The 24,286-nt window shown below is 37.3% G+C and overlaps 1 protein-coding gene across 6 annotated transcripts in view; it reads left to right on the forward strand.

The window, feature by feature from the left end:
• Window positions 1-24,286, forward strand: part of slit2 (slit homolog 2) — a 72,469-nt gene that overhangs the window by 33,484 nt on the left and 14,699 nt on the right. For 2 of the 6 annotated variants that reach the window (XM_082165542.1, XM_082165547.1), the window contains exons 5-25: window positions 6,281-6,352; window positions 6,779-6,850; window positions 7,710-7,781; window positions 9,268-9,431; window positions 9,806-9,938; window positions 12,385-12,456; window positions 12,550-12,621; window positions 14,309-14,380; window positions 15,624-15,767; window positions 16,202-16,365; window positions 16,787-16,810; window positions 19,192-19,342; window positions 20,314-20,388; window positions 20,486-20,629; window positions 20,864-21,007; window positions 21,266-21,432; window positions 21,678-21,813; window positions 22,067-22,135; window positions 23,247-23,318; window positions 23,785-23,856; window positions 23,970-24,041. In XM_082165542.1, coding sequence (XP_082021668.1) covers window positions 6,281-6,352; window positions 6,779-6,850; window positions 7,710-7,781; window positions 9,268-9,431; window positions 9,806-9,938; window positions 12,385-12,456; window positions 12,550-12,621; window positions 14,309-14,380; window positions 15,624-15,767; window positions 16,202-16,365; window positions 16,787-16,810; window positions 19,192-19,342; window positions 20,314-20,388; window positions 20,486-20,629; window positions 20,864-21,007; window positions 21,266-21,432; window positions 21,678-21,813; window positions 22,067-22,135; window positions 23,247-23,318; window positions 23,785-23,856; window positions 23,970-24,041 — 2,163 coding nt within the window. The remainder of the gene's footprint in view (window positions 1-6,280; window positions 6,353-6,778; window positions 6,851-7,709; window positions 7,782-9,267; window positions 9,432-9,805; window positions 9,939-12,384; window positions 12,457-12,549; window positions 12,622-14,308; window positions 14,381-15,623; window positions 15,768-16,201; window positions 16,366-16,786; window positions 16,811-19,191; window positions 19,343-20,313; window positions 20,389-20,485; window positions 20,630-20,863; window positions 21,008-21,265; window positions 21,433-21,677; window positions 21,814-22,066; window positions 22,136-23,246; window positions 23,319-23,784; window positions 23,857-23,969; window positions 24,042-24,286) is intronic. The other 4 variants (XM_082165543.1, XM_082165546.1, XM_082165544.1 and 1 more) reach the window with 4 other exon arrangements.

The raw sequence follows: 24,286 nt of genomic DNA on the forward strand, positions 1-24,286 counted from the left end.
AAATGTAATTTTTGCACAATATAATTCACAAAAAAACTCTTAATGAATAAAGCAGAGTTTCCATTCCATTAGTTAAAGAGCCTAAAATTGTCACTTTTGGTAAAGGAAATTAAGTTGTTGCCACTGGGAAATAGCCTGTGGCTCTTTTAATAAATGTAATATATATTACATGCGGTTTAGTGCATACAGACAGAACGCTGTGACAGTGTATTTGTCACGTATCCAGTCACCACACCAGCTCTGTCACCTCTACCGCACTACACTTCCCAGCATCCCTCATGTTTCCCACCAGCACACCATCAGCCATCACCTAATTACATCAGCAACCTTCACCTCATCATCATCACTTCTCCTGCACTCCTTTATCTGGTCTCGTCTATACTAACACCTTAAGACCGATTACCTGTACCTTACCTGTTCTGTGGAAACCTTACCTGTCTTCTGTCGTCTGCCATCCGTCACCCGCCTTGCGTCTGCGTCTGCGTCTCGAACCGTCATCTGCAAATAGAGACGTTCGTTCACAGCAAGCTAAGTCATCCTTCATCTGTTCTTCATCCATCATACCACCAGTCTGCATTCCTGTTCAGTTCCGTGTATCTGTCCAATAAACTCTGTGTTTGAACTCTTACCTGTCTGCATTCTTCTGTTCTGTGACAGTATTTAGCAATCAGCTGCAGATACTTTCTGTCTGGGTGCAAGTGTGTGAGAAAGTTCTGGTAAGTTAGAGTGGCCAGTCATTTTGATGATGACTTTGGCATTTCAGAATGACCAGAGCAACAAGTGAATTGAAAGTCACTTTTTTGATGCTCCTCTAGAAATGTATTTGATATGTATTTTAGTCTTCATACCTTAGAAGATTGCTCAAGCAAGCATCTTTTTAATCTAATATGCAATAACTCATAGATATCCTACTGATATTTCACAGTCCTAACATTTCTTGAAACTGATTCCATGACTTGTCATTTTACCATTATATTAATCTGGGTTTTCCAGTTCCAAACTTTAAGTGTAATCTGTATTTCTTTGACTAGTGCCCACCTCACCAATATATCAGTCTGTGTGTGTGTGTGTGTGTGTGTGTGTGTGTGTGTGTGTGTGTGTGAGAGAGAGAGAGAGAGAGAGAAAAAGAAAAGGATGGCGGTCTGTGCCCTCAGAGCCAGGCTTACAAGACGAGTGCTGAATGCCTCCAGTTCATAAACACCTCACTAATGAGCCTCTCAGGGGAAAGCAAATGATCAGCGCTCATTTCTACACAGATCCCTCTAACATCTGCTAATGTGTGTGTGCGCATGACATTTTCATGGATGACAGGTGGTCTCCCCAACACCACTGGAAGTAAAGAGAGAGAGAAAGTGTGAAGCACACATTCAAGCTCAGAGTAGTAATCCGTTTTCAGTGTTTTTATCAATGTACCTCGAGTGTTAGTGGAACTAAATACCTTGTAGTGAGAGGAACAACTCACAAGTGACAAATTATATTAAAGTCACAATGAAAGTCACAACGTAAGTAGCAATAACAGATCTTTTCTCACATATTTTGATGTGCGAGTGTAATGGGTTTTCAAAAAAGAAAAATTTTAAGGTCTGGGACCTCTTTCTATCCATCAGTTGTAGATTGGATTTTGAGATGTGAATGTTGCGCTCCAAAATGAATGTGGGCTTGCAGTCGATTTTGGAGTGGCTGGGTTTAAGCAGACTAAATGATTGGAAAATTCCAGCATACGTCACTAGAGAGAAGGTCTGGAAAGTCCAGTTTTTACCTTTTGATGAAACATTATGAGATAAAATAAAAAAATACATAAAATTGAAACATGCATGGATATTTACAACAAGATCTATAACATGCATTTACAAAATAGATTTTTTTTTTATAGCGAACATTTAAAAAGAGAAAATGCTCAATATCTATTTGCATGGATGTTGGTATATCTGAACTTATTCAAGGAAAATGCCAAACAGGAAGCCAATAATAAAATGCCAATAATTTCAAAATGGTCAAAAATCAGCCAATGAATCTGTCATTGTGTATATAACTAAAGTGAACCTGATAAGGAATGTAAAAAAAAAAAAAAGAATGTGAAAGAAAGAAAAATAAAAGACTTGAAAAATGGTGTACAAATGCAGAATTCATCAACTTGGGCTTGTACCGGCCAGACGCGCATTGGCAATCGATTGAGAGATTCATATCAGGGACAGTTTCACCCTGGCTCAAACTAAAAATCTCTACACTTGCCGCCTGACTGAAATAAATGTTTTTGATGCTGTCCTAGCAAATCCAAACACTTCCAGCTCTGATGTTTGTGTGCTTATCGTGCCATTTGGGGAGATAGCAATGTTTCTTGTTCGTCGTACTGGCGGTAATTTAACGTTTGCTATCAAAGGCTCAAGGATGTGATCTGTTTCTCTCTCTCTCTTTCCACTCATTCCTCCCTATCAGTTCACTCTTCCCTCTCTTTCCTTCCTTCTCTTCCTCTCTGTATTTGTCAAGCACTGTGTCGCAAGGTAGATACATTTTTGTAGAATTTCTAGGTATATTTCACCACAAACTATAGAAACAAAATTCATCATTTTTTTTTAAAGTGTTGTTTTGCTCATCCACAGTGCATAGAAAAGAAAATGCAAAACGTGTCCATGTAAAGCAGCAACAAAAGACCAAGCAGAGTGCTTTTTGCCAAGCAATCGGTTACTAAAAGTCTCGGGGCCCAGGACAAAATGTTAATCGGTGGGCCCCCACTTCCAATGAGAAGGCTATAGCATAGTGCACTTTAGTGGGCCCCCCTCGTCACGGGGCTTGGGGCAACATTCTCGGTAGCCCATCCCCCAGCTACGGCCCTTATTGGCGTTAGACAGAACTTTTGCATAGTTGTCCTACTATTTCCTGAGTCTACTTACTGGCCTTTCAAGTCAGTTATGACTACAGGATGAAAGTCACATCGCATTATTAAAATTCATCAGCCAAACATGTTTTATAATTTATACATTTTTAATTATTTTTGTTTTATTAATATTTATTGTTTTATTAAATATTAATATATTTCTTGAGTCATTGACATCTATAATATCTTTACAAGGTTAATGGACATAAGCAAGCCTAAACAAAAACACTTAATGCACTGTAGTAGATGTTTGTGTCTGTGTATGGTTGTCCATGCTGGTAAGATTGCACTGCCCCCTTGTGGATGAAGATGTAATTCATCACTGCGGATACATCCAGACAAATGTGTGCGTTTGAGTGAATATTTTTGATATTATAAATACCTGTCTGTCTCCCTGGCATTTTTCATTTAAATCCTGCTGCTCTGTGATTGGTGCTGTCATGTGCCAGTCATGGAAATGACAGGCATCTAGATGAATAGAGCCCTCAACAGACAGATTGGCCTGACCTCGACACACACACACACACACACACACACACACACACACACACACACACACACACACACACACACACACACACACACACACACACACACACACACACACAGACACACACACAGACACACACACACATAAACACACACAGACGTTGATCTATTACGGCCAGTGTCTAGTTTTTGGAGACTGAGTGTCTGTGTCCCATTATGATTGACGGCTGAGGAATTTGACTGACAGGTCTGGCTAGCTGAACTAGCTATTCACAGTCTGTAAGGGTCCCATGCTGTGTGTGTGTGTGTGTATGTGTGTGCGGGTGTACGTCTATAAATGAGAGGATTGTCTTTGAGGGTCTGCTTTGCGTGAGGGAAGACACTTCATTAAAGTCACCCCCTACTGAAACACACACACAGGAACCCGCACGCATGCATGGGTGCAAAGGTCAACCTTTGAGGACCCCTTGAATGTTGAATCATGTGACCGGGGCTTAACATCTGATCATGTGACCGCATAAAAAACATCAAGTGTTTCGGTTGCGGCTATTATGATAATTGATATTCATTGAAATGAATGGTCATAATTAGTGCAGGTAGGCTCTTCATAACTCATTATGTTCATTCTCAGTGCATGAAAACAGAGAGAGATAGAGAAATAAATCACTGATTAGATTAGTTTAACTTCTCTCAGTATTTTATTGTGTTATATGAGGTATTTTTGTCTCTCAGCAGGTGAAAAGAAAGAGTGAAAGTGACAGAAAATGAAGGACAGAGAGCAGGAATAAAGCAAGGATTAAGCTTCTGTTAGTTTTTGTTCAATTATTGAAAAGAGGAAGAGAGCGAGTGAAGCGCTTCCTCTGAAGGTGTTCAGAGGTCATCATTCAACCCTCTTACTCTCTCTTTTATTCTCTGTTTCTTTCTTAGCTCTCGATCCCCTCCTGGGTGTTCCACTCTATGCTGCCACTGAAGTTGTGTGTGTGTGTGTGTGTGTGTGTGTGTGTGTGTGTGTGTGTGTGTGTGTGTGTGTGTGTGTGTGTGTGTGTGTGTGTGTGTGTGTGTGAGCCTTCAGTAGTTGTCAAGCCCACCTCCCACCATGTCTTTGTGTGTGTGTGTGTGTGGGGCTTTATTTCGATGTTAGTCGCCCTGTTAAACTGGGAACAGTTTTTTTAATTGTTTTGTTTCAATGGTTTGATTGCCTGTGCCTGAATTCATCTCGCTCTCATCTGGGTGACAGCTGGAATGTTTGTACTGTAATCCAGACGTACGTTTGATCTCATAAATGCGCACGCAGACCGGTGTCGGTGTCCTGTACAGACGCAGATGAACCTGATTAAAGACAATTCCCATTCAGTTCACGCTCAGGTCATGTCAGGATGACATTTTTAAAGAGCACTGAAGACTTAACCATGGCTGTTTAAATGTCTGCTCTCTGATGCCTAAAGAACCAGGGACTTCAGTTAGAAATGTTTGTTCAGTCTCATCATAACTGTTTGCGTGAGAGTCTGCTGTGTGTGTGTATTTTTGTTGCATTTCTTCTTGCGGAAGTTACATTTTTAACTCTGTTCTCATTCTGTTCTTGTTTTCCTTCCTGCTTTCTTTTTCTTTTGTTGTTTATTTTCTCCCGCTGACAGTGCCTGCATATGTCAATTAATCTTTTGTGTGTTGTTTGAGCACAAGGCTATTAGTTATGTGTAGGTTTCACACTGGAGGATTTTGCGAAAGTGATCAATAATATTATTCCTTAATTTTTTCTACTCTCTTCTCTTTGTCCTCTTTTTCATATTGACCATATTTATCTAAAGCTGTTGTTTGAGACAAATTAATAGTAACCTAACAAAGTATATGTAGTAACCATAAAGGGTTTATTTTGCTGTATAATGAAATCATTAAGTCTTCGCCTCTTCTGTCAGTCTTAGATTTTTGTAAAGATTTTGTCATTATTTACTCACCATCATATCATTCTAAACCTGTATGATTTTCTTTCCTCTGTGGAACACAAAAGAGGATATCATTAAAATTGTCCATGCAGTTATGGGGATTGGAGCCACACACAAAACAAAAAACAATATGAAAGTATCCTAAAAGTGACCCATACAACTTGGACGCTATATTCCACGTCTTCAGAAACCATACAATACGAATAATAAATATTCAGTGGAACTCTTGACATCTCTCTCAGCTCTCGGTGATGTGTTCGTAGCGTTGTCTGATTCATAAGCAAAACATTATTTTAATCTTTTCAATGCCTCTACCAGAGGGGGCCTGGCATTTCCAGGGGGCCGCAGTAATTCTTAAAAATATTTACATTTAGTTATTAACTTGATCTTTATTCAAATCCTAAAAACACTAAAGATAGCAATGTACAACATGCAACTGACATCAACATTTTAGTTATTTATTTATAATTTATTTGTATTACAACAGATGTACCATGATGTACATATTAGCTTAGATATGAAGGCCTTTGAATATTGTCTTGGACAGAGGGGTCTCAGTGTCAAAAAGGTTAAGAACCACTGAATGAATATGTCTTATTTTATATATAGTTAAATCTAGATGATCAACTTTAATTTCATATGGCTTCAGAAGACTTGGAGTATAGCACACAAATCATATAGACCATTTTTATGATATTTTAATGGTGTTATTAGATGATTGAAAGCTCCAGTTCCCGTTTACTGTATTGTTATGTCATGCATTTCTCCTTTTGTGTTCTAAGGAAGAAAGAAAACCATACAATTATTAGTCAATTATGACAGAATTTTGACAGTTGATGTCTCACAGTCTGCCTTTGCTTTTGTCGTACACCAGAAAGGGGAACACAATCTGTGTAAATAGAGCTTTTGATCATTTGAATACATATGTCTTCATAACTACTAACGATTGTTAATGTTCTCTTTCTCTGTTTTACAGTGACCTTAGTGAAAATCAAATCCAGGGGATTCCTAGAAAAGCATTCAGAGGAGCTACTGAGATCAAAAACCTGTGAGTTTTCTGGATCTATGTGTGAAATAGAGAGAGAGAGAGTGAGAGAGAGAGAAAGCGCTTTGAATTAATGATTGTGTGCTTTAATGAGATGCCCAGGCAGACTGACCATCACACACACACACACAGACACACAGATGGGAGGAGTGGGCAGTGCAGGTAGACAATAGTGGAGGAGAACACAGCAGACAGAGTGAGGAGGCTGCAAAGTCAAGAACAGTAATTGGGGGAGAAAGAAAGAAAGACTGTGACAACAAAATGAGTGAGAGAAAAGAAAGACAGATTGAGGAACAGGAGAGTGAAAGATTAATATTGTTTATTAGTAAGGAACAGTGTTTCTGAGAGTGTATTACCATATTACGATAATCATTTAACACCAAACAGAAGAACTTCAAACATTTTCTCTCTGTCTTTTTCCTCTCTCAGGCAGCTGGACTACAATCAAATATCCTGCATTGAAGATGGAGCGTTCAGAGCTCTGCGGGACCTAGAAGTACTGTAAGTGCACTGCGTGTGTGTGTGTGTGTATGTCAACTTGTGTGATTGTGTTCTGTTGAATTAAAGCCACAGCAGAGATCTTTTCAGATATCCAGGTCTCTTTAGACTTGGGTCAAAGCTGGGCAAAACCAGGTTTGGGACTGTTCCAGAAACTTTGTTTGATTTTAAGATTGGAATTGAGATTAGAAAAGTGTATATTCATGTTAAATTGGTATGGATTTCTATGTATGTAGACAGCATGCTGTGTGTCTGGCTGTCAGATTATGCCTGTATGGTGTTGAATAATTGTATAAAACGCATATCTGCTTTTTAAAGTGGGATTAGTGGAATAATCCTGTTAGAGAAAATGGAATCAAGACAGATGAATGGGATTGTGTCAGATTATTTTACTAGGATTATTTTGATGCTTTGTGACAAATGGACAGATGAGGGTTTAAGGAGCAGAAAGATGTGAATCTATGCTTATAACCATACACATGCATGGAGGCACACTGATATATTGCAAAGAAAAATCAAATCAACGTTATAAATTTGTGTATGGATTATTGTAATAGGACAAAAATTAAAAGGATAGTTCACCCAAAATTCTGTTATCACTGAATCACTCTTATTCAAAGCATTTCTTTCTTGTGTGGGACACAAAAGGGGTTATTTAGCAGAATGTCGAAGATGCTCTTTTTTATACAGTGAAAGTAGATGGGGACCAGGGACAGCTGTGGTCACCATTCACTTTCATTGTTTAGAGCTGCTTGGAAATTTAGCTTCCACACAAGCTAAAAAGTAATTTGGGTTTGTATATTTTTGTTATCTAAATAGGTCTATAATATTATTATTATCTTTCTCTGTCTTTGTTTTACAGCACACTGAATAACAACAATATCTCTCGCTTGTCTGTGGCCAGTTTTAACCACATGCCCAAGCTCAGAACATTGTGAGTATCTCTCTCTCTCTCTCTCTCTCTCTCTCTCTCTCTCTCTCTCTCTCTCTCTCTCTCTCTCACACTCACACTCACTCACTCACTCACACACACACACACACACACACATACACACACACAAACACACACACACACACACACACACACACACACACACACACACACACACACACACACACACACACACACACTCACACACACGCAAACTGCTTTAAACCAGTTCTTCAGACTGTCGTTGGTTATCCAGCACTTATCATGCTGGCCCTTAATAAGTGTGATTATGGGGTAATAAGGTGTAATAACTGTATTAATATGTATGTTTCATTAGCATACATTTTGTAGATTGGAGTCCTTTGTGTGTGATCATGATTTAATCCCATTGACGTGATGAGCTAAAATTGCTATATCAGTATTCTGGTCTTTGTTAGCTAAACGTCAGCAATAGATGATGGAAATAAAGCCAGTGAATGACAATCTTAAAGCCAAATTAATCTAATAATAATTATAATTAATTAATAATACAAAAATTCAAATTAAAACTACAAATCAAAAAATGACAGTTAATTAAAAATATTAATATTGTATTAGTATATAAATAATACTAAAATAACACTGTTACCATAGTTACACATTCCATAGAAAAAATAAATGGTCAATAGATAATAGAGGTTCAATCGTTTTTTTATTTTTTTATTGTTAAATGTGTAAAAAAACAAAACAAAACAAAAAATCCCAAATTGTATTTTTTCCGCTGTTCAGTAGAGTTGTTAAAAATAATGTAGTCAACTTTATTTTGCTGATTTAATTATATTAATTATATTCAATTATTTATATTTTCTGCAGGCACAATTTAAGGTATCATATTGATAATTAATATAACATTAAAGCACTGTACCTGGTGAAACTTGAAATGGTTGAAGTGCAGTGTTCTGCTGCATTTCAGTGGAACAAAGTGATTTTCATCATTCTCTCTCGACCCAAAATATTCGAAAGCCTTTTCGAGGCCCATTGGGAAGGAAAGAATTCTGGAGAGAGATATAACAAGAGCAACCCATTTCAGTGCATCCTCTAGCTCAGTTCAGTGTGAAGTTGGTCCTATGTCTCTGTGATGATTTCTGCCACGACAAAATAAACACAACCTCTTCTGTCTCAACACATCCTCTACTGCCATCATGGCATGTTAAAAAAAGATAATTGGCTTATTACATCAGGCTTATAAAGTCAGTTACAACTAAATATGGTTTGGGTTTGTTTGTAACATTAATCATGTGAAGGGAAGGACTCTTAAAGGTGCTGACCGCACAGAAACACCAGAGTTTGCGCTTTTGTTTGCAAGTACAAGACTGTAATTAATTAACATGGAACTGTTTGATGCAAAGTCGATAACACTAACACACACTCTCTCGCACACATGCACATCAGCTTAGACTGCCGTCGGACCCTCAAGTGACTCTTTCTCTCACACTCTCCATCTCTCTAGTCGTCTGCACTCTAATAATCTGCTATGTGATTGCCATGTGGCCTGGCTCTCTGATTGGCTGAGACAGAGGCCCCGCCTCGGCCTCTACACACAGTGTATGGCCCCGCCCTCCCTGAGGGGCCACAACATTGCTGAGGTTCAGAAGAAAGAGTTTACGTGTACAGGTGAGTTTGTGTGTGTTCGTGCTGTTTTATTTGTGTGGCTTGTTGATAGAAGATAAGGGCTTATGAGGATAAAGAGAATAAATACATGTATTTGCTGTTTTGTTTTGTCAAAGCTTTCATATTCTGTTCATTTTTCGGCTGTTCTCTTTCTTTGCTCATGCTTTCAAGACTTCAGTGAAGGCAAGTTATTTGTGCTGAAATCTCATGGACAAAAAAGCTTCTTTACATCAATTTGCATTTGGTTGCAATATGCAGTACACAACATTTTTGCTTGAGAATTTTTTTATTTATTGAATTCAACCTTCAAACTCAACCTTTCTTTTGTGTAGCTCATACCTCTACATCCCCGTCATCTCTTTGTATGTGTGTTTTAGGGCCCCAGTCACACTCGTCCTGTAGTGTGCTGCAGTGTCCTGAGCTGTGCACCTGCAGTAATAATATAGTGGACTGCCGGGGGAAAGGACTGACTGAAATACCTACCAACCTGCCAGAAACCATCACTGAGATGTGAGTGAGGAGCACACACACACACACACACACACACACACACACACACACACACACACACACACACACAGTTCGCTATCTTTGTGGGGACTGTCCATAGGCATAATGGTTTTTATACTGTACAAACTGTATATTCTTTCCCCTTACACTAACCCTAAACCTAAACCTACCCATCACAGAAACCTTTCTGCATTTAAAAAAATAAAATAAAACTCATTCTGTATGATTTATAAGCTTGTGTACCCATGGGGACCTCAATTTAGGTCCCCACAGTGACTCAAGTCCCGATGAGTCTGTGTGCATTCGGGTTTAAGTCCCCACCAGGATAGAAAAAAACATGTACGCACGCACACACACACACACACACACACACACACACACACACACACACACACACACACACAGATTATGTTTATATGTCTTCTTCGTCCTTTCTTTTAGGTTGAGTGTAATGGTGGATTTTCCCCCTTTTTGACAAATGCAACTTCCACATTCCACACACGCATACACAGTGAGGGTTGTATCTGTATCAAATATTTTAACTACGGAGGCCATGCTGAAGTCATGCACATTAATTCCAGTGTGGAAATGGATTTATTTTATCAATGGAATCTCTTCTGAGGGCCAACGCTCTGCCAATGGGGTCTGGATTGAGACGCCACATCTTTTTTTTAACTGTTGTGCCTCTCACTGCCAGGGTCATTGTCTATCTTCCTTCTTCCCATCTCTCTCTGTCTGTCATCCCCTCTGAAAGCTGCTTGCAGGGTCTTGGCAGATGAGTCAGATTATCTCATTTGGCTTCGGTTGAATGACATGTGTGTGTATGTGTATGTCCGTCCACCTATGCGGGGGCCTGATTTTCATGCTCTGTCAACTTTGGAGAGCTTATCTGATTTATGACATATTTACTGTCAAAGAGAAGAACAGATTTCTAGAGAGAGACAGCGAGAAGGAGAGATGTTATATTATGTTGAATGCTAGAGTACTGAATGAATAATGTATTTATGATTTATAATTAATTATCGCAGCCTTGACTTGGCAGGTGGGAAAATTACAGCTGATGTTGATTTATATTTTATTGCACTAACATAATATCCATCTTTAATCACATTTTTGCATTTAACAAAAACTTAATTAGCTTAAGTGTGTAATTTTTACAATACTAAAAAATTTTCTTTTCAGTTTTTTATTTTGATTTGTGTGTGCATGTGTCTTTGGTTAAAAGCGGTCTCAAGTAAAAGCAGCAGTTTTGGTTTACAGTTGTAGAAGTACAATAGTTAGCCATCAGCCATGTAATGAAAAAATAACATATGTGACCCTGGACCATAAAACCAGTCACATGTCGCACGGGTAAATTTGTGGCAATAGCCAACAATACATTGAATGGGTCAAAATTATAGATTTTTCTTTTATGCCAAAAATCATTAGGATATTAAGTAAAGATCATGTTCCATGAAGATATTTTGTAAATTTCCTACCGTAAATATATAAAACATTTATTTTTGTGAGTGAATGCAGCACAATCGTGAACATAAATGAACAACTTTAAAGGAGATTTTCTCAATGTTTCAATTTTTTTGCACCCTCAGATTCCAGATTTTCTAATAGTTGTATCTCAACCAAATATTGCCCTATCCTAACAAACCATATATGAATTGAAAGCTTATTTATTCAGCTTACAGATTATGCATACATCCAAATTTCATAAAATTGACCCATGTGACTGGTTTTGTGGTCCAGGGTCACATATAAGTAAAAAATAAAACAGGTGACTGTGAGGAAAGTGTTTGAAATAAGTAATAAAGTAATTGCAAGATGTAAAGTTGCTATTATGTCAAATACAACAGCCTGTATATGACTGATATAACTGGAGTCTTCATCCTATCCTAAACATGTTTTTCATAAGTACTGTTCTTTTAGGGTAAATGTGTTTTCTTTATAAATACTGAGTGCACTTTTCAGGCAATGTTAAAATGTCAGTGTGTGTATAATTCAATTTTCATGGAGCAGATATTTTGGATTTGTTCTTAGCAGACATGGGCACTGCCTCAAACTGGAACTACAGCAAACAGACACAGATGCTACACTGTGATTAAAGTCATCCCAGAGATATGGACATTAATCTTATTTGTGCCTGTCACATTGATTTTCCTCATTTCTTTCTCTTGGTTCCCCTCTTATTGTATTACATTTCTGTAATATAAAAATAGATTTTAACTAAAAAACATTGTCCAAGATTGCAAAAAATGAAGCATTCAAAATCTTCACATTTCTTTCGGTTTTCTGGCCCAACATCACCCATCATTCTCATACTCTTCCAATAACTCCTCAATAGTGCTGTCAGTGCCCATCATTTTCCAGTTACCCTCACCTTTTTGCGATTTGAATTATTCCCTCTGCAATGTTCCTTCCATTTGTTGATCTGGCTTATTCTCTCTGTTCACAGTCGACTGGAGCAGAACTCCATCAAGATTATTCCGCCAGGAGCGTTCTCACCTTACAAACGGCTGCGGAGAATGTGAGTGTGTGTCCGTGAGAGAACACATACATACACAATCACACAAGAACACACTTATTCCTCATCTATCTCAAATTTTCTTCTTCTTTTCAGAGATTTGAGTAATAATCAAATAACTGAATTGGCTTCAGACTCCTTTCAAGGTCTCCGATCTTTGAATTCTCTGTGAGTATATATGTATTTATATACGTGTGTGTGCGTGAGAAGAGAATGTAAGAGTTATATTAAGCTTCCATCATTCTTTCAATTATTGATGATCTGACTCATTCAAGCTTTTAGAGGACAGAGCAGATAAATCCCTGCAGGGTCTGAGTCAACCCAACCTCCATTCAAATGTACAGGACACCTGTCATTTCAATAAATAACAACTTTTAAAGGCAACCTCAGTAATTTTTCTCTCTTTACATACAGTACACAATAGTACTTTCAATCCCATCTCATGAGAAAACAAGTCATTTACGAGATGGCGATTTTGTGTGAATATTTACAATGTGATTCGTTTTAGAAAAAAAAGTATGACAATTCCAAGACACATTGAAGAAGGCCTGAGAGCTGAAACGTTTGTGCTTTCCTCTATGTCTTAAATAAAATAACAAAAGATATCGAATTTTGAGTGCGAATCACAACTGAATTTTTGATGTAATTAAATAGATTCACACACCATAATGAGACAATATACAAGAGAAGAGAGTGCTGGGTAAACAACAATGTTGAACTGAATTCCAAGACAAATGACATTAACAAAAAAATAAATACTGCACCTTTAAAGAAGCTTTATACTGTATATGGCTATATAGCCTTAGAATATGAAACACACTAAAGTAAGCCCTTTCTCTAATCTATTAAGTTATTTGTTTTGGCCTGGTATTTTCAGTGTGCAAATGTGCATGTATTTTTTTAGGGGATGTGATGTATATGTCCTACTTGCTTGGTCTCTGTATTTTCTTTGGTTTACTTTACTGACCGGGTTCCAATGAGCCAGAACTTAGTGGGCGGAACAGTTCTCCCTCTCGCTCTCGTTCCCTTTGGACCAGCCTCTTAGGAACACCAGCCAGCCATTTAAAATCTGTCCTCCTAAAAAAATACAACTTCAAGCCAGAAGAGTGATCCAATGTGTAACATAAGCGAACACACACATGCAAGTCCTGATATGACATCACAGTAATGAAATACTTCAAATGCAGGCTCAGACAGAATTTGCAGACGTTTTTTTAATATATATTTTTGATGAAATCTGTGGTATATTTCTCAAGAGAAATTGAGTGTGCTACACACTGATTCGTAGCTGAAAGCATTATTAAAAAAGGAAAAATATTTAATGAATAAACATACAAGAGCACAACTTTGTGCAACTTTGTGAATGACAGACGTTCCAAATCTGCAGAGCTTTCTGTGTGGGCCTGCACATATGTATCAGCAAATAGCCAAAAGCCACAATGCCATTATTCATTCTGAAATAAAAATGCCAAGAATTTTTTAGCCCTGCATGGCTCTTACAGATTAGTCTTGAATTTCCCAGTATTCCTCACCCATTTTTACAACAACCTCAGCTTGCGCATGGTTATGGACCATTAAGATACAGTAATGAATATGAGCTGTAATTGATATATTCATCATAAGAAGATTATTGTGCACATGTTTTTTATGATTTAACCTCATGAATCTGGGTCCACATGATTTGGTTTGTGTTTAAATATGATTCGTCACTGGTTACACTGGGTTGATTTGTGTTGGTACATCTTGTGCTCTGTTTAAGGAACAGTTTCTGATGAATGGGTGTGTGTGTGGGTGGGTAATGAACATCTTTAATCTTTGCTTTTATTTAATGTTCCCTTGTGTTTTTGCCTTTCAGGGTTTTATACGGGAATAAAATCACTGAACTTCCCAAAGGCGTTTTTGATGGACTATTCTCATTGCAGCTACTGTGAGTAATGCACATTCTGTGAATTTATGCTTGAAAATGCCATGAAGGCAGGGCGTTTATTTCTGTGTGTGTGTGTGTGTGTGTGTGTGTGTGTGTGTGTGTGTGTGTGTGTGTGTTCAGATTTAGTCAATTCTGAGGACCAGCCATTGGAAAATGGCCTAATAAACATGCTAAATAATACCTTGATTAAAATATTATAATGCAAAAAGGGGTGTGTGAGGTGAAATATCATTAGCTCAGTATAGAGTTGTCAAGATACCAAAATTTCAGTTGTTGATACCAATTCCATGTTAACATAAATACCACATATGAAATGCTAATAAACACATTACTTTATTCAAAATTGAAACATTCATATATAAAACATAGTCTTCAAGAATGTCTCAGTAAGTCAGCATTGCTTCAAGTAAACAGTCAATAATAAAGAAGGATATTTTGACACAAAGCTTATACCTCACAAACTTATTTTATTCCAGTATCAACTTGGTTCTGAAGTTCTAGTGACATCACTATAAGATCAATAGATATATTGGCTCAGTATAAAAACAAAAGATGTTCACACTAGAAAAAACCAAACGTCTGTGTTTGCACTGTGAGGATACGACTGTAAGTTTCACCCATTCGCCTGATGACAGACAGCACAACTGGACATACATTCACACACATACCACACACACTTCCGCTGTATTTGCGTGTGGGTGTAAGGAGTATGTTTAGGAAATGCTTGTTAATCCAAGTATTTATAGGGGTTTAACATGACCATAAGCATTTGGTGCTACTACATAACATTACAACCACACATGTGCTCAGACTATTTTGAAAGTGAGTATAGATAGACTCTTGCAGACTTTAGAAATTATTCTGAAATAACTATCGCAAAAAAACTAAACTCACATTTGTGTATGCTCACAATTATAAAAGTTTGGTGCCAATAACTCAAGCACATAGACATTTGTATTGGTTTGCAGGAGATGCAGAACATACGTTCTGTTTATATGAGAGCTGCTTTGTCAAATAAAGCCTCTGTTTATTCACAACTTTGTTCTCCCATAAGGCACTGTAAATGAGTCTGGAAACCACAGGGAATATTTTTTTTTAAGTCTCACTCATTTGTTTGTCTATAAATGTTAATCTATTTGTAAATGCCATTTGTAATATCTCAATTTAATACGCATGTATAGATTTTTTCTGCTTGCCTGAGAGATTTGTGTAAAATGTCACATGCAAATGTTTATCCCAACAGATTGCTAAATGCGAACAAGATCAATTGTTTGCGTGTAGATTCTTTCCAAGACCTGCAGAATCTAAATCTTCTGTCGCTTTATGACAACAAACTCCAGACCATCGCAAAGGGAACCTTCTCTTCTCTCCGATCCATCCAAACTCTGTGAGTAACATTCATTGAAAAATTAGTAAAAATGATTGACATTCTACTGTAATTAAGATTTCAGAAAAAAAAGAAAAAAGATAAGACAAAGTAAAAAATATGATTTTGCAAACATCTCTTTATAATGCCATATTTATTTTTTTACTTTTTATACTATTTTTTCACACAATGATAATATGACTGTAAGCATGAAAATACATTGCTGCCTTTATATTGTCAGAAAATAGGTCACTTGGATCATTATTTTTGAGGGAACCCTGGTATAGAATATTAGGGCCATGCATGATACATTTCATACAGTCATATTTCAGGCTGATCAGTAGATTAGGAGTAAAAATGTGAATGTACTTTTTTGGTTAGTCAAGAAACTGCACACGTTAACTATCACCGTCATTCACAATTTTCTTATTTTTTTTTACAATTTTGTTTATCAGTCATCTGGCCCAGAACCCCTTCATGTGTGACTGCCATTTGAAGTGGTTAGCTGACTACCTGCAAGACAACCCGATTGAGACCAGCGGAGCTCGATGCACCAGTCCCCGCCGCCTTGCGAACAAACGCATCGGCCAGATCAAGAGCAAAAAGTTCCGCTGTTCAGGTACATACACACATGCACATTGGTATTTGGCATTGGTATTTTATAGGTCGTTTGCCAGACTTGCTCACAGACGCTAAGTCAATTGATCCTGCTCTTCCTGTCTGCTCCCAACAGTGGACTTCGGTGTCAGTGAGAATGTGTTTTGGTAATGGTGAAAACATCTTAGTCAGCTTTCACTTATATAGATATATACGCAGTTCCAATGGTCTCAGAATGAGTTATCTTCTCCTGTCTAAGCAGATTATGAATCAGAATGCAAATGTGTGCGTGTGTGGGTATTATTAGTTTACTGTCTGTCAGTTGAGTATTGATCGCTGTGGGGTTATAAATGAGCAGGATTTCTTGATCAATATTCATATTCATTTATTGATCTACACACACAGCTCTCCTCTCAGTTCTCTGTATATCTTTCTTTGTATAGCTAAAGAGCAATACTTTATACCAGGTATGTTCAACTGCTAAACATTTTTTCTGTGTGTGTACTACATAAAAGCCTTTGGACACTAATGCACGCAAATCACACACACATTATAATGTAGATGAAAAAAAACTTTTGTGCACCAAAAGTTGCTGAGATTTTTGCTGTTGAAAAGCTGCTTACAATGGTGCTGTATTCTTGTGTAGCACATGGTCAATGACAATGTTATTTTTTGTCAGAATCTAATAATTATTTACTCTCTAATTTATAAGAAAAGAAAAAAATACATTAAAAATGCCATTCATACACACAATGACTGGAATATAACTATTCTATTATGAACCTGTTTTTATTTTGTTGATTAAAACTAATTTTGTTGTTTTGAAAATTCATATATCAGGGTGATAAAACTATCCTGATATTATAATGAAGAATGTCTTTTAAAATAATGAAATTCTTGAACTGAAAACCTTAATTAGTTTAGCATTTATCTTATATTGTATGTCTGACATATACACTACCATTCAAATGTTTGGGGTTGATAAGATTTGTTTAAAGTCTTTGCAAGAAGTTTCATATGCTCACCATAATTTATTTTTAATTTCATATATTTTATAATGTCATTTATTCCTTACATTATCAGCAGCCATTACTCCAATCTTCAGTGTCACATGATGCTTCTGAAATAATTTTAATATGCGGATTTGGTGCGTAAGATATATTTCTTAAGATTAGCAATGTTGAGAACAGTTGTGCTAATTTTTTTTTTTTAAACTGTGATACATTCAAGATTCTTTGATGAATAGGAGGTTCAAAAAATTGCATTTATATGAAATATAATAAAATATATAATAATATACTTTCTTTAAAAAAAACGTAATGAACCCAAATGTTTAATCTCTCTCTCTCTCTCTCTCTCTCTCTCTCTCTCTCTCTCTCTCTCTCTCTATATATATATATATATATATATACACAACTATATTTTAAAACTTTTTGAATGTTGTGTACACATGTATTCAGGGTGTGTATGAAATGACATTTTTAGAGTAATTAAATTCAAGCTATTCTTAAAAACTATATAAAGTTGTTTAAAACCAAAAACCCAAAAATAGTTTATTTCTAAGAACTTGGCACTTGTGTATTAAACTAAATTACTAATACAGTATGGTGGCTTTTACAGTAATTTGTTAGATGAGCTAACAAACAAACAAATGGCACTTCATTCTAATGTTAATTTGTTGTCACCAGCCTGATCAGTGTCACTGTTGCTGTGCGCATGCTCACAAATTGCACACGGTGGCATGGTTCTAAAAACACGGGTTTTCCAGCATTCGTCAGTGTGTGTTTGAGTGTTTGTGTATTACATATTCTCTCTCTTCCTTTCTCGCACACACACTCAGGGATTCATCATATCAATAAGTGTAAGTAACTGACACAAAACCAGTAAGACGTCACCCAACAAGCCCCTCCCCCTCAACCTCAACCCCAGCCAATCACAGACCAGGAACACAAATATATGTGAAAATGTGCTCACAGGTTTATTGAGCACACGATGTGAATTGAATGTGTCTCTGTGTGTGCGTTTGACTGTGCGTATAACCGCTGGTTCATGTGTTAATTTACTGTACAATAACTGCAATGTTCCTGCCACACTCGTCTGTTCCTTTCTTCTTTTCCCCCCCTGGAAGCTCTCCTCTTTCTGTTCTCTTTCCATCATTCCTACTAGTTTATCCCAGCTAAACAAAGTAGTACCTCATTCTTTATCTCTCGACCCTTTGTTTCTTTGTCTCTCTTTCTCTCTCTGTGTGTCTTGTGGAGGAAATTCAGCGGGGTTTTCCTTTGTGCTTGATCTAACCATGTGGTTGCAGACTCGGACTAATACATGGTTCTGTCAAGCACCATGGAAGGTCTTGCAGCATCTACAGCATGGCAAGCAACAAGAGACTACGTATGTGTGTGTGTGTGTGTGTGTGTGTGTGTGTGTGTGTGTGTGTGTGTGTGTGTGTGTGTGTGAATGTTTTTTTGTCATTGTCATTGGATGTGCTGTTAAGAATGTGTGTATTGTCCCCCTTATAAGTGTGTGTGTGTGTGTGTGTGTGTATGTATGCAAAACACTCCAAAGTCATGGCTACTATGTCAGCATGACTTTGTGTCGTTAAGAGTGATAATACCGATAGCATGTTGCCATGGTGATAACTGAGTTTCCTCTTGTCTAGCACAATTAACATTTAATGTCCTCCCTACCAGTGATCCTTTACTTTTACCACGCTACCTTTCCACCCAAACTTCTTTAAACTTACGTATCTCCTTCTCTCTTTCTATCTGTCCTCTCCTCTCATACACTCTTTTTTGTGATTGTGTGGTGTGTAATGGTGTGTGTGTTTGTGTGTGTATGGTTATGTGTATAGGTGTGGAAGACTACCGATCGAAACTAGGTGGGGATTGCTTCGCTGACCTGGCCTGCCCAGAGAAATGTCGCTGTGAAGGAACCACAGTGGACTGCTCTGGACAAAAGCTCACCAAGATCCCAGACCACATACCTCAATATACAGCAGAACTGTGAGTGGCTCTCTCTCTCATTGTAAAGGTTCATCCAAAAATGAAAATTCTGTCATCACTGTCTCATGTGTGAAGCAAGTACTGGAGAGCTTGAAAACTCTCAGGTTTTATTAAAAATAGAATCAGTCTTGTAGGTTTGGAACAAAATGGTGAGTAATTGATGGCATAATTTTCTTTTTTGGGTGAACTAAAACTAAAACTCTCCTGATATTAGAGTAACAACTACAGAAGAATAAAATAAAGCATATTTCGTTACCTTTTGGTGCTTGGAAGGGTTCCGTTTGAGCAGATGTTTTATACCATCATCACTGTCCTCGTCAGAGCTCATTTCCCAGTACATTCAGCATGATCTGGCTCACGTTTGCGATCTCAAAAATATTCTCAAAACTATCATTTTTAACATCTTCAAAATCAATATTTTAATTGCTGACAGCTTCTTCACCAGATCCACCATCAAGTGACTGTGACACTAATATTTGATAGTGTTCAGCACTTGCTCTTCAGTAAATCGCTGAGACATTTCAAGTTTTGCTGATGATACTTCCTATTCTTTTGTTTTCTGCCTGGAATAACTATGAGTGAAACATCACTTCATCATTGTGTATCAGACATTGCTACCTTGTGGAATAAATGTGAATTGCACTTTTTCAGTCATTAAAGATTCAATAATTGTTGTGCAGAAAAAAAACATACATACACTGTTATACATCTTGGGTCGTTAGTGACCCTATTACATTTTTACAAAAAAATGAATTTGAAAACAGGCTTTTTTTTTTAAATATACTGTATATATAATTTTTTTCTTGTTATATTGTTTATAATGAATTGACATACTAAAGAAGGTTGATGTCTAACTTTAAAAAATGAATGAGGAGGAGGGTAGTGAATGAAGTCCCGGGTCACTAAAGACCTGAGGTATGTGTTTAAGGGTTAATTAATTAAGTTGTGTGTTTGATTTGTTTTCCACGCAGCCGCTTGAACAATAATGAATTTACAGTGCTGGAGGCTACAGGAATCTTTAAGAAGCTTCCTCAACTGCGCAAAATGTAAGTCTCTCTCCGTCTTTGTTATCTGTCATCATACAGTATAAATGACCATCATTAGAGTACTTTAATTACCATGGCAACTTGCTTTGTTTTACAGAAACCTTAGTAACAATAAGATCACAGATATTGAGGAGGGCACATTTGAGGGGGCCAGTGGAGTGAATGAGCTCATTCTGACCAGCAACCGCTTAGAGGGCGTCCACTACAGCATGCTGAAAGGCCTCGGCGGTCTCCGCACATTGTGAGTATTCACACTCGATTGAACATGCACGTACATATTAGCTCCTTACTGAATTACTAATATGATTCCTTCTTCTGAGGAACATTGCAAAATGTCAGGGTAGTGAATGCAGATACTGTAAAAAAATGTCTAGGTATGATTTTATTCTCAGGTGTGGGCACATTGGTCTGTGTGTTCCCAACCAAATATCATCTGGTTGTTTTAAATGATTATGTGCGTGTTTGTCATGTGTAGGATGTTGAGGAGTAACAAGATAAGCTGTGTCAATAACGGTAGTTTTACTGGTCTGAGCTCGGTGAGGCTGCTCTCCCTCTATGATAACCTGATCACCTCCATGTCCCCGGGAGCCTTTGACACACTACATTCCCTCTCCACACTGTGAGTATCGACCCACAGTAACAACAAAGTGTTTTTTTATTCCAGTGCTGTTTCAAATTTAATAATGATAAAAAGATTCTGTTAAGAACTGAAAAGGTTCTTTGAGGAAACAAAAATGGTTCTTCTATGGCATTGCTGCGAAAACCCCCCTTTTTGAACCCATATTTTTAAGAGTGTAGGCAGCTCATTAGGTTTTGGAACACAGCATTTGTTTGTAGAATGATTTGCTAAATAATTTTTCTTTATGCAATCCCACAGGAACTTGCTGGCCAATCCATTTAACTGTAACTGTCACCTGGCTTGGTTGGGTGAATGGCTCCGTAAGAAACGGATTGTCACAGGAAACCCCCGCTGTCAGAGCCCCTACTTTCTTCAGGAGATCCCTATTCAAGATGTAGCCATACAAGACTTTGCCTGCGAAGACGGTACGGCTATGGGCGTGCGTGGGGGTGTAAAAAGATCTTGTTTCTAGCTCTTAATAGGGCTTTGATAAGATCTGTTTTGTTAACTTGAGCATAGCTCAGTGTTATCTTTCTTTTACACAAACAAGCTTACAATAACAATCATCCTGGCAAATCTGGACATCGAAAAGCTCATTTCAAATTTAATTATGCTTTACTTCTGAAATGAGAACATTAAGATGAAGTTTAATTTTCTCTTTGTGTGTCAGCAGGTAATGATGAAAATAGCTGTTCACCCCTGGCTCGCTGTCCTGCCGAGTGTTCGTGTTTGGATACGGTGGTGCGCTGCAGTAATAAAGGACTAAAGGTTTTACCCAAGGGCATTCCTAAAGACGTTACAGAACTGTGAGTGTACACAAGCACACTATGAGCTCAAACCTCACAGCAATTTCATGATAAATGGCCATTTTCAAAAATCCCCTTATCTGATCCAGGCACACCTTTTTATGAACCCAACTGCCTCCAAAAACACATACTTGATGTCTGAAACAATACACGGCTGCTGTATATACGTCTTTGAAGTTTCTTCCATTACACTGTTGCTAATGTGCTATTTCCTCTGTGTTTGAGTAATAACTTGTTTGTCTTTTTCTGATAGCTATCTCGATGGCAACCAGTTCACGCAAGTCCCTCTGGAACTATCCAATTATAAACACCTCACTCTCATGTAGGTACAGCCCTCTCTGGAGTCACCCAATCACAAATAGTTTACTGTTATCAGGGCCCTGCCCCTTTGAAACTAGCCAGTCGTAACAGACCCTCGCGCTTTTAAACGGACAGAGTTAGCTTCTACATATGGTGTTTGATCCATTTTCTCATCCTGCCAATGCCAGAAAATCCAAATGTTTTTAGCTGTATTTTGAGGGGAATTTTTGTGTGTGGCTTTTGCACATATTTCCTGCACTATGAGAGTGATCCTCTATATCCCAACTTCACCAAACATAACAAATGAATTAAGCACTAATGAACAACCATCATTATACACACAAATATGCAAACTCATCAATTAAATATGACTGCGAGTTAAGTATGAGTGATTGCTAATTTCTTTAGTCAAAAGTTATTTTATGCACATAAAAAAGATCAAAGACTTTGAAATATTGTTTTAAATAATTTATAAGACTGAAAATGGTTTTTGTAGGTTTATTATATTTTAACATATTGTAATTTTTTTTTCATGAATGCAAATCAAATTGGCTTATAAATCACACCCGAACAGAAAAGTCAATTCGAGTGAAGCGATGCATCAAGGCTGTTGAATGCTTCTGTATAGTGTATTATGACTTTAAGCCTAACGCATAACTATTGTACATGCTTTGTGTTTGCTGTTTGCAGTTTTAAAGGTCGCTGCATTGATAATAAGTTCAGCCATCTTGAGTGTCCTAACATGGAAGTTCACATGTGTGCATTGTCTTTTGCCATGCATTAAACTATGTAATGTAAAGTGAAATATGTAATTCCTTGCAGTTTGGGTAAATTTTTAAATATTTCATCCCTGCATTGCAGTAAATGCAAAAATATTTCATCCCTGGTTGTAGTAAAACTGCATTCACCTCTGGTCAGTTTGGCTTTGATTGAGTTACTGTAGTGCAGTATAAAAACAGCTCCTCTTAAATATAAATAATCTTTTTCTTTTTAATGCTGTGTGCAACATTTTGTTATTGGTATGTAACGTAAATGTTGGCTTTAAGTGTCCGATTTTCTCGTGGCTCATAACACTCTGCCTTTGTTTGTGTGTGTGTGTGTGTGCGTATGTATGTATGTGTGTTTTCTTGCAGTGATATGAGTAATAACCAGATCAGCACATTGTCCAACCACAGCTTCAGTAACATGTCCGAGCTTCTCACCCTGTGAGTGTCAACATGATTTATGGCTTCGGTTTGTGTGTCTGTGTGTGTTTTTTGTGCAAACACTAGTGTGGTTGTGTATGTTCTTAGCTGTGCATTGTGCGTGTGTGATTTTCACGTGTGAATTTTATAGTTCTTGAAATTATATGTGCACTTAAGTGTATATGCTGTGGTAGTCCCGGCTCATCCAAAAAGCTGTGATATGATTTAAATTTAGATGCATGAATGAGTAATTTTTTTGCCATAGAATTTTAGACACTTTTTCTTAACTTATTATTAAAGATAATTTAATTATCGTATTATCTTTATTCTATTTCAGTAATTTATTTCGGAAGTTGCAAAATCCACTTGGCTTATTTATTTATTTATTTATTTATTTATTTATTTATTTATTGAGTTTGTATGGCCTGACGCATCTGTGTAAATATATGTTTTTGCAAGTATTGTAATATTTTTTGTTTCATCCCAGAATTTTAAGCTACAACAGACTGAGGTGTATTCCTGTAAAAGCTTTCGACGGCCTCAAATCTCTGCGCCTGTTGTGAGTACCTTATTGATGTGTGTGTGTGTGTGTGTGTGTGTGTTTGCTATCAGACTTTGATTTATATGTTTTGGACTCTCTTGGATGGCTTCATTTCTCTATTCTCTCTGCAGGTCTCTTCATGGTAATGATATTGCTGTGATCCCAGATGGAGCTTTCAAAGATCTGTCCTCGCTCTCCCACCTGTAAGTGCCTCAGAATGAACACACACATACACACACACAGGCACTTATGAGTGCACCAAATAGGTTTTGACAGCTGGATGTACTTTGGTTCTTTCTTCACTCTCACACAGACACACTGAAATACTTTCTTTGTCTGAACTTGGGGCTCTACAGCCACAGATTGGTTGATTCCTTGGTCTCCCACGATGACCTTTTTTTTTTAGATAATTCTCATGGATCAATTTCACAAGTGTAATTATGACTGA

Source organism: Leuciscus leuciscus, assembly GCF_965113295.1.
Source record: "Leuciscus leuciscus genome assembly, chromosome: 3".
In the NCBI taxonomy this organism is placed as follows: domain Eukaryota; kingdom Metazoa; phylum Chordata; class Actinopteri; order Cypriniformes; family Leuciscidae; genus Leuciscus; species Leuciscus leuciscus.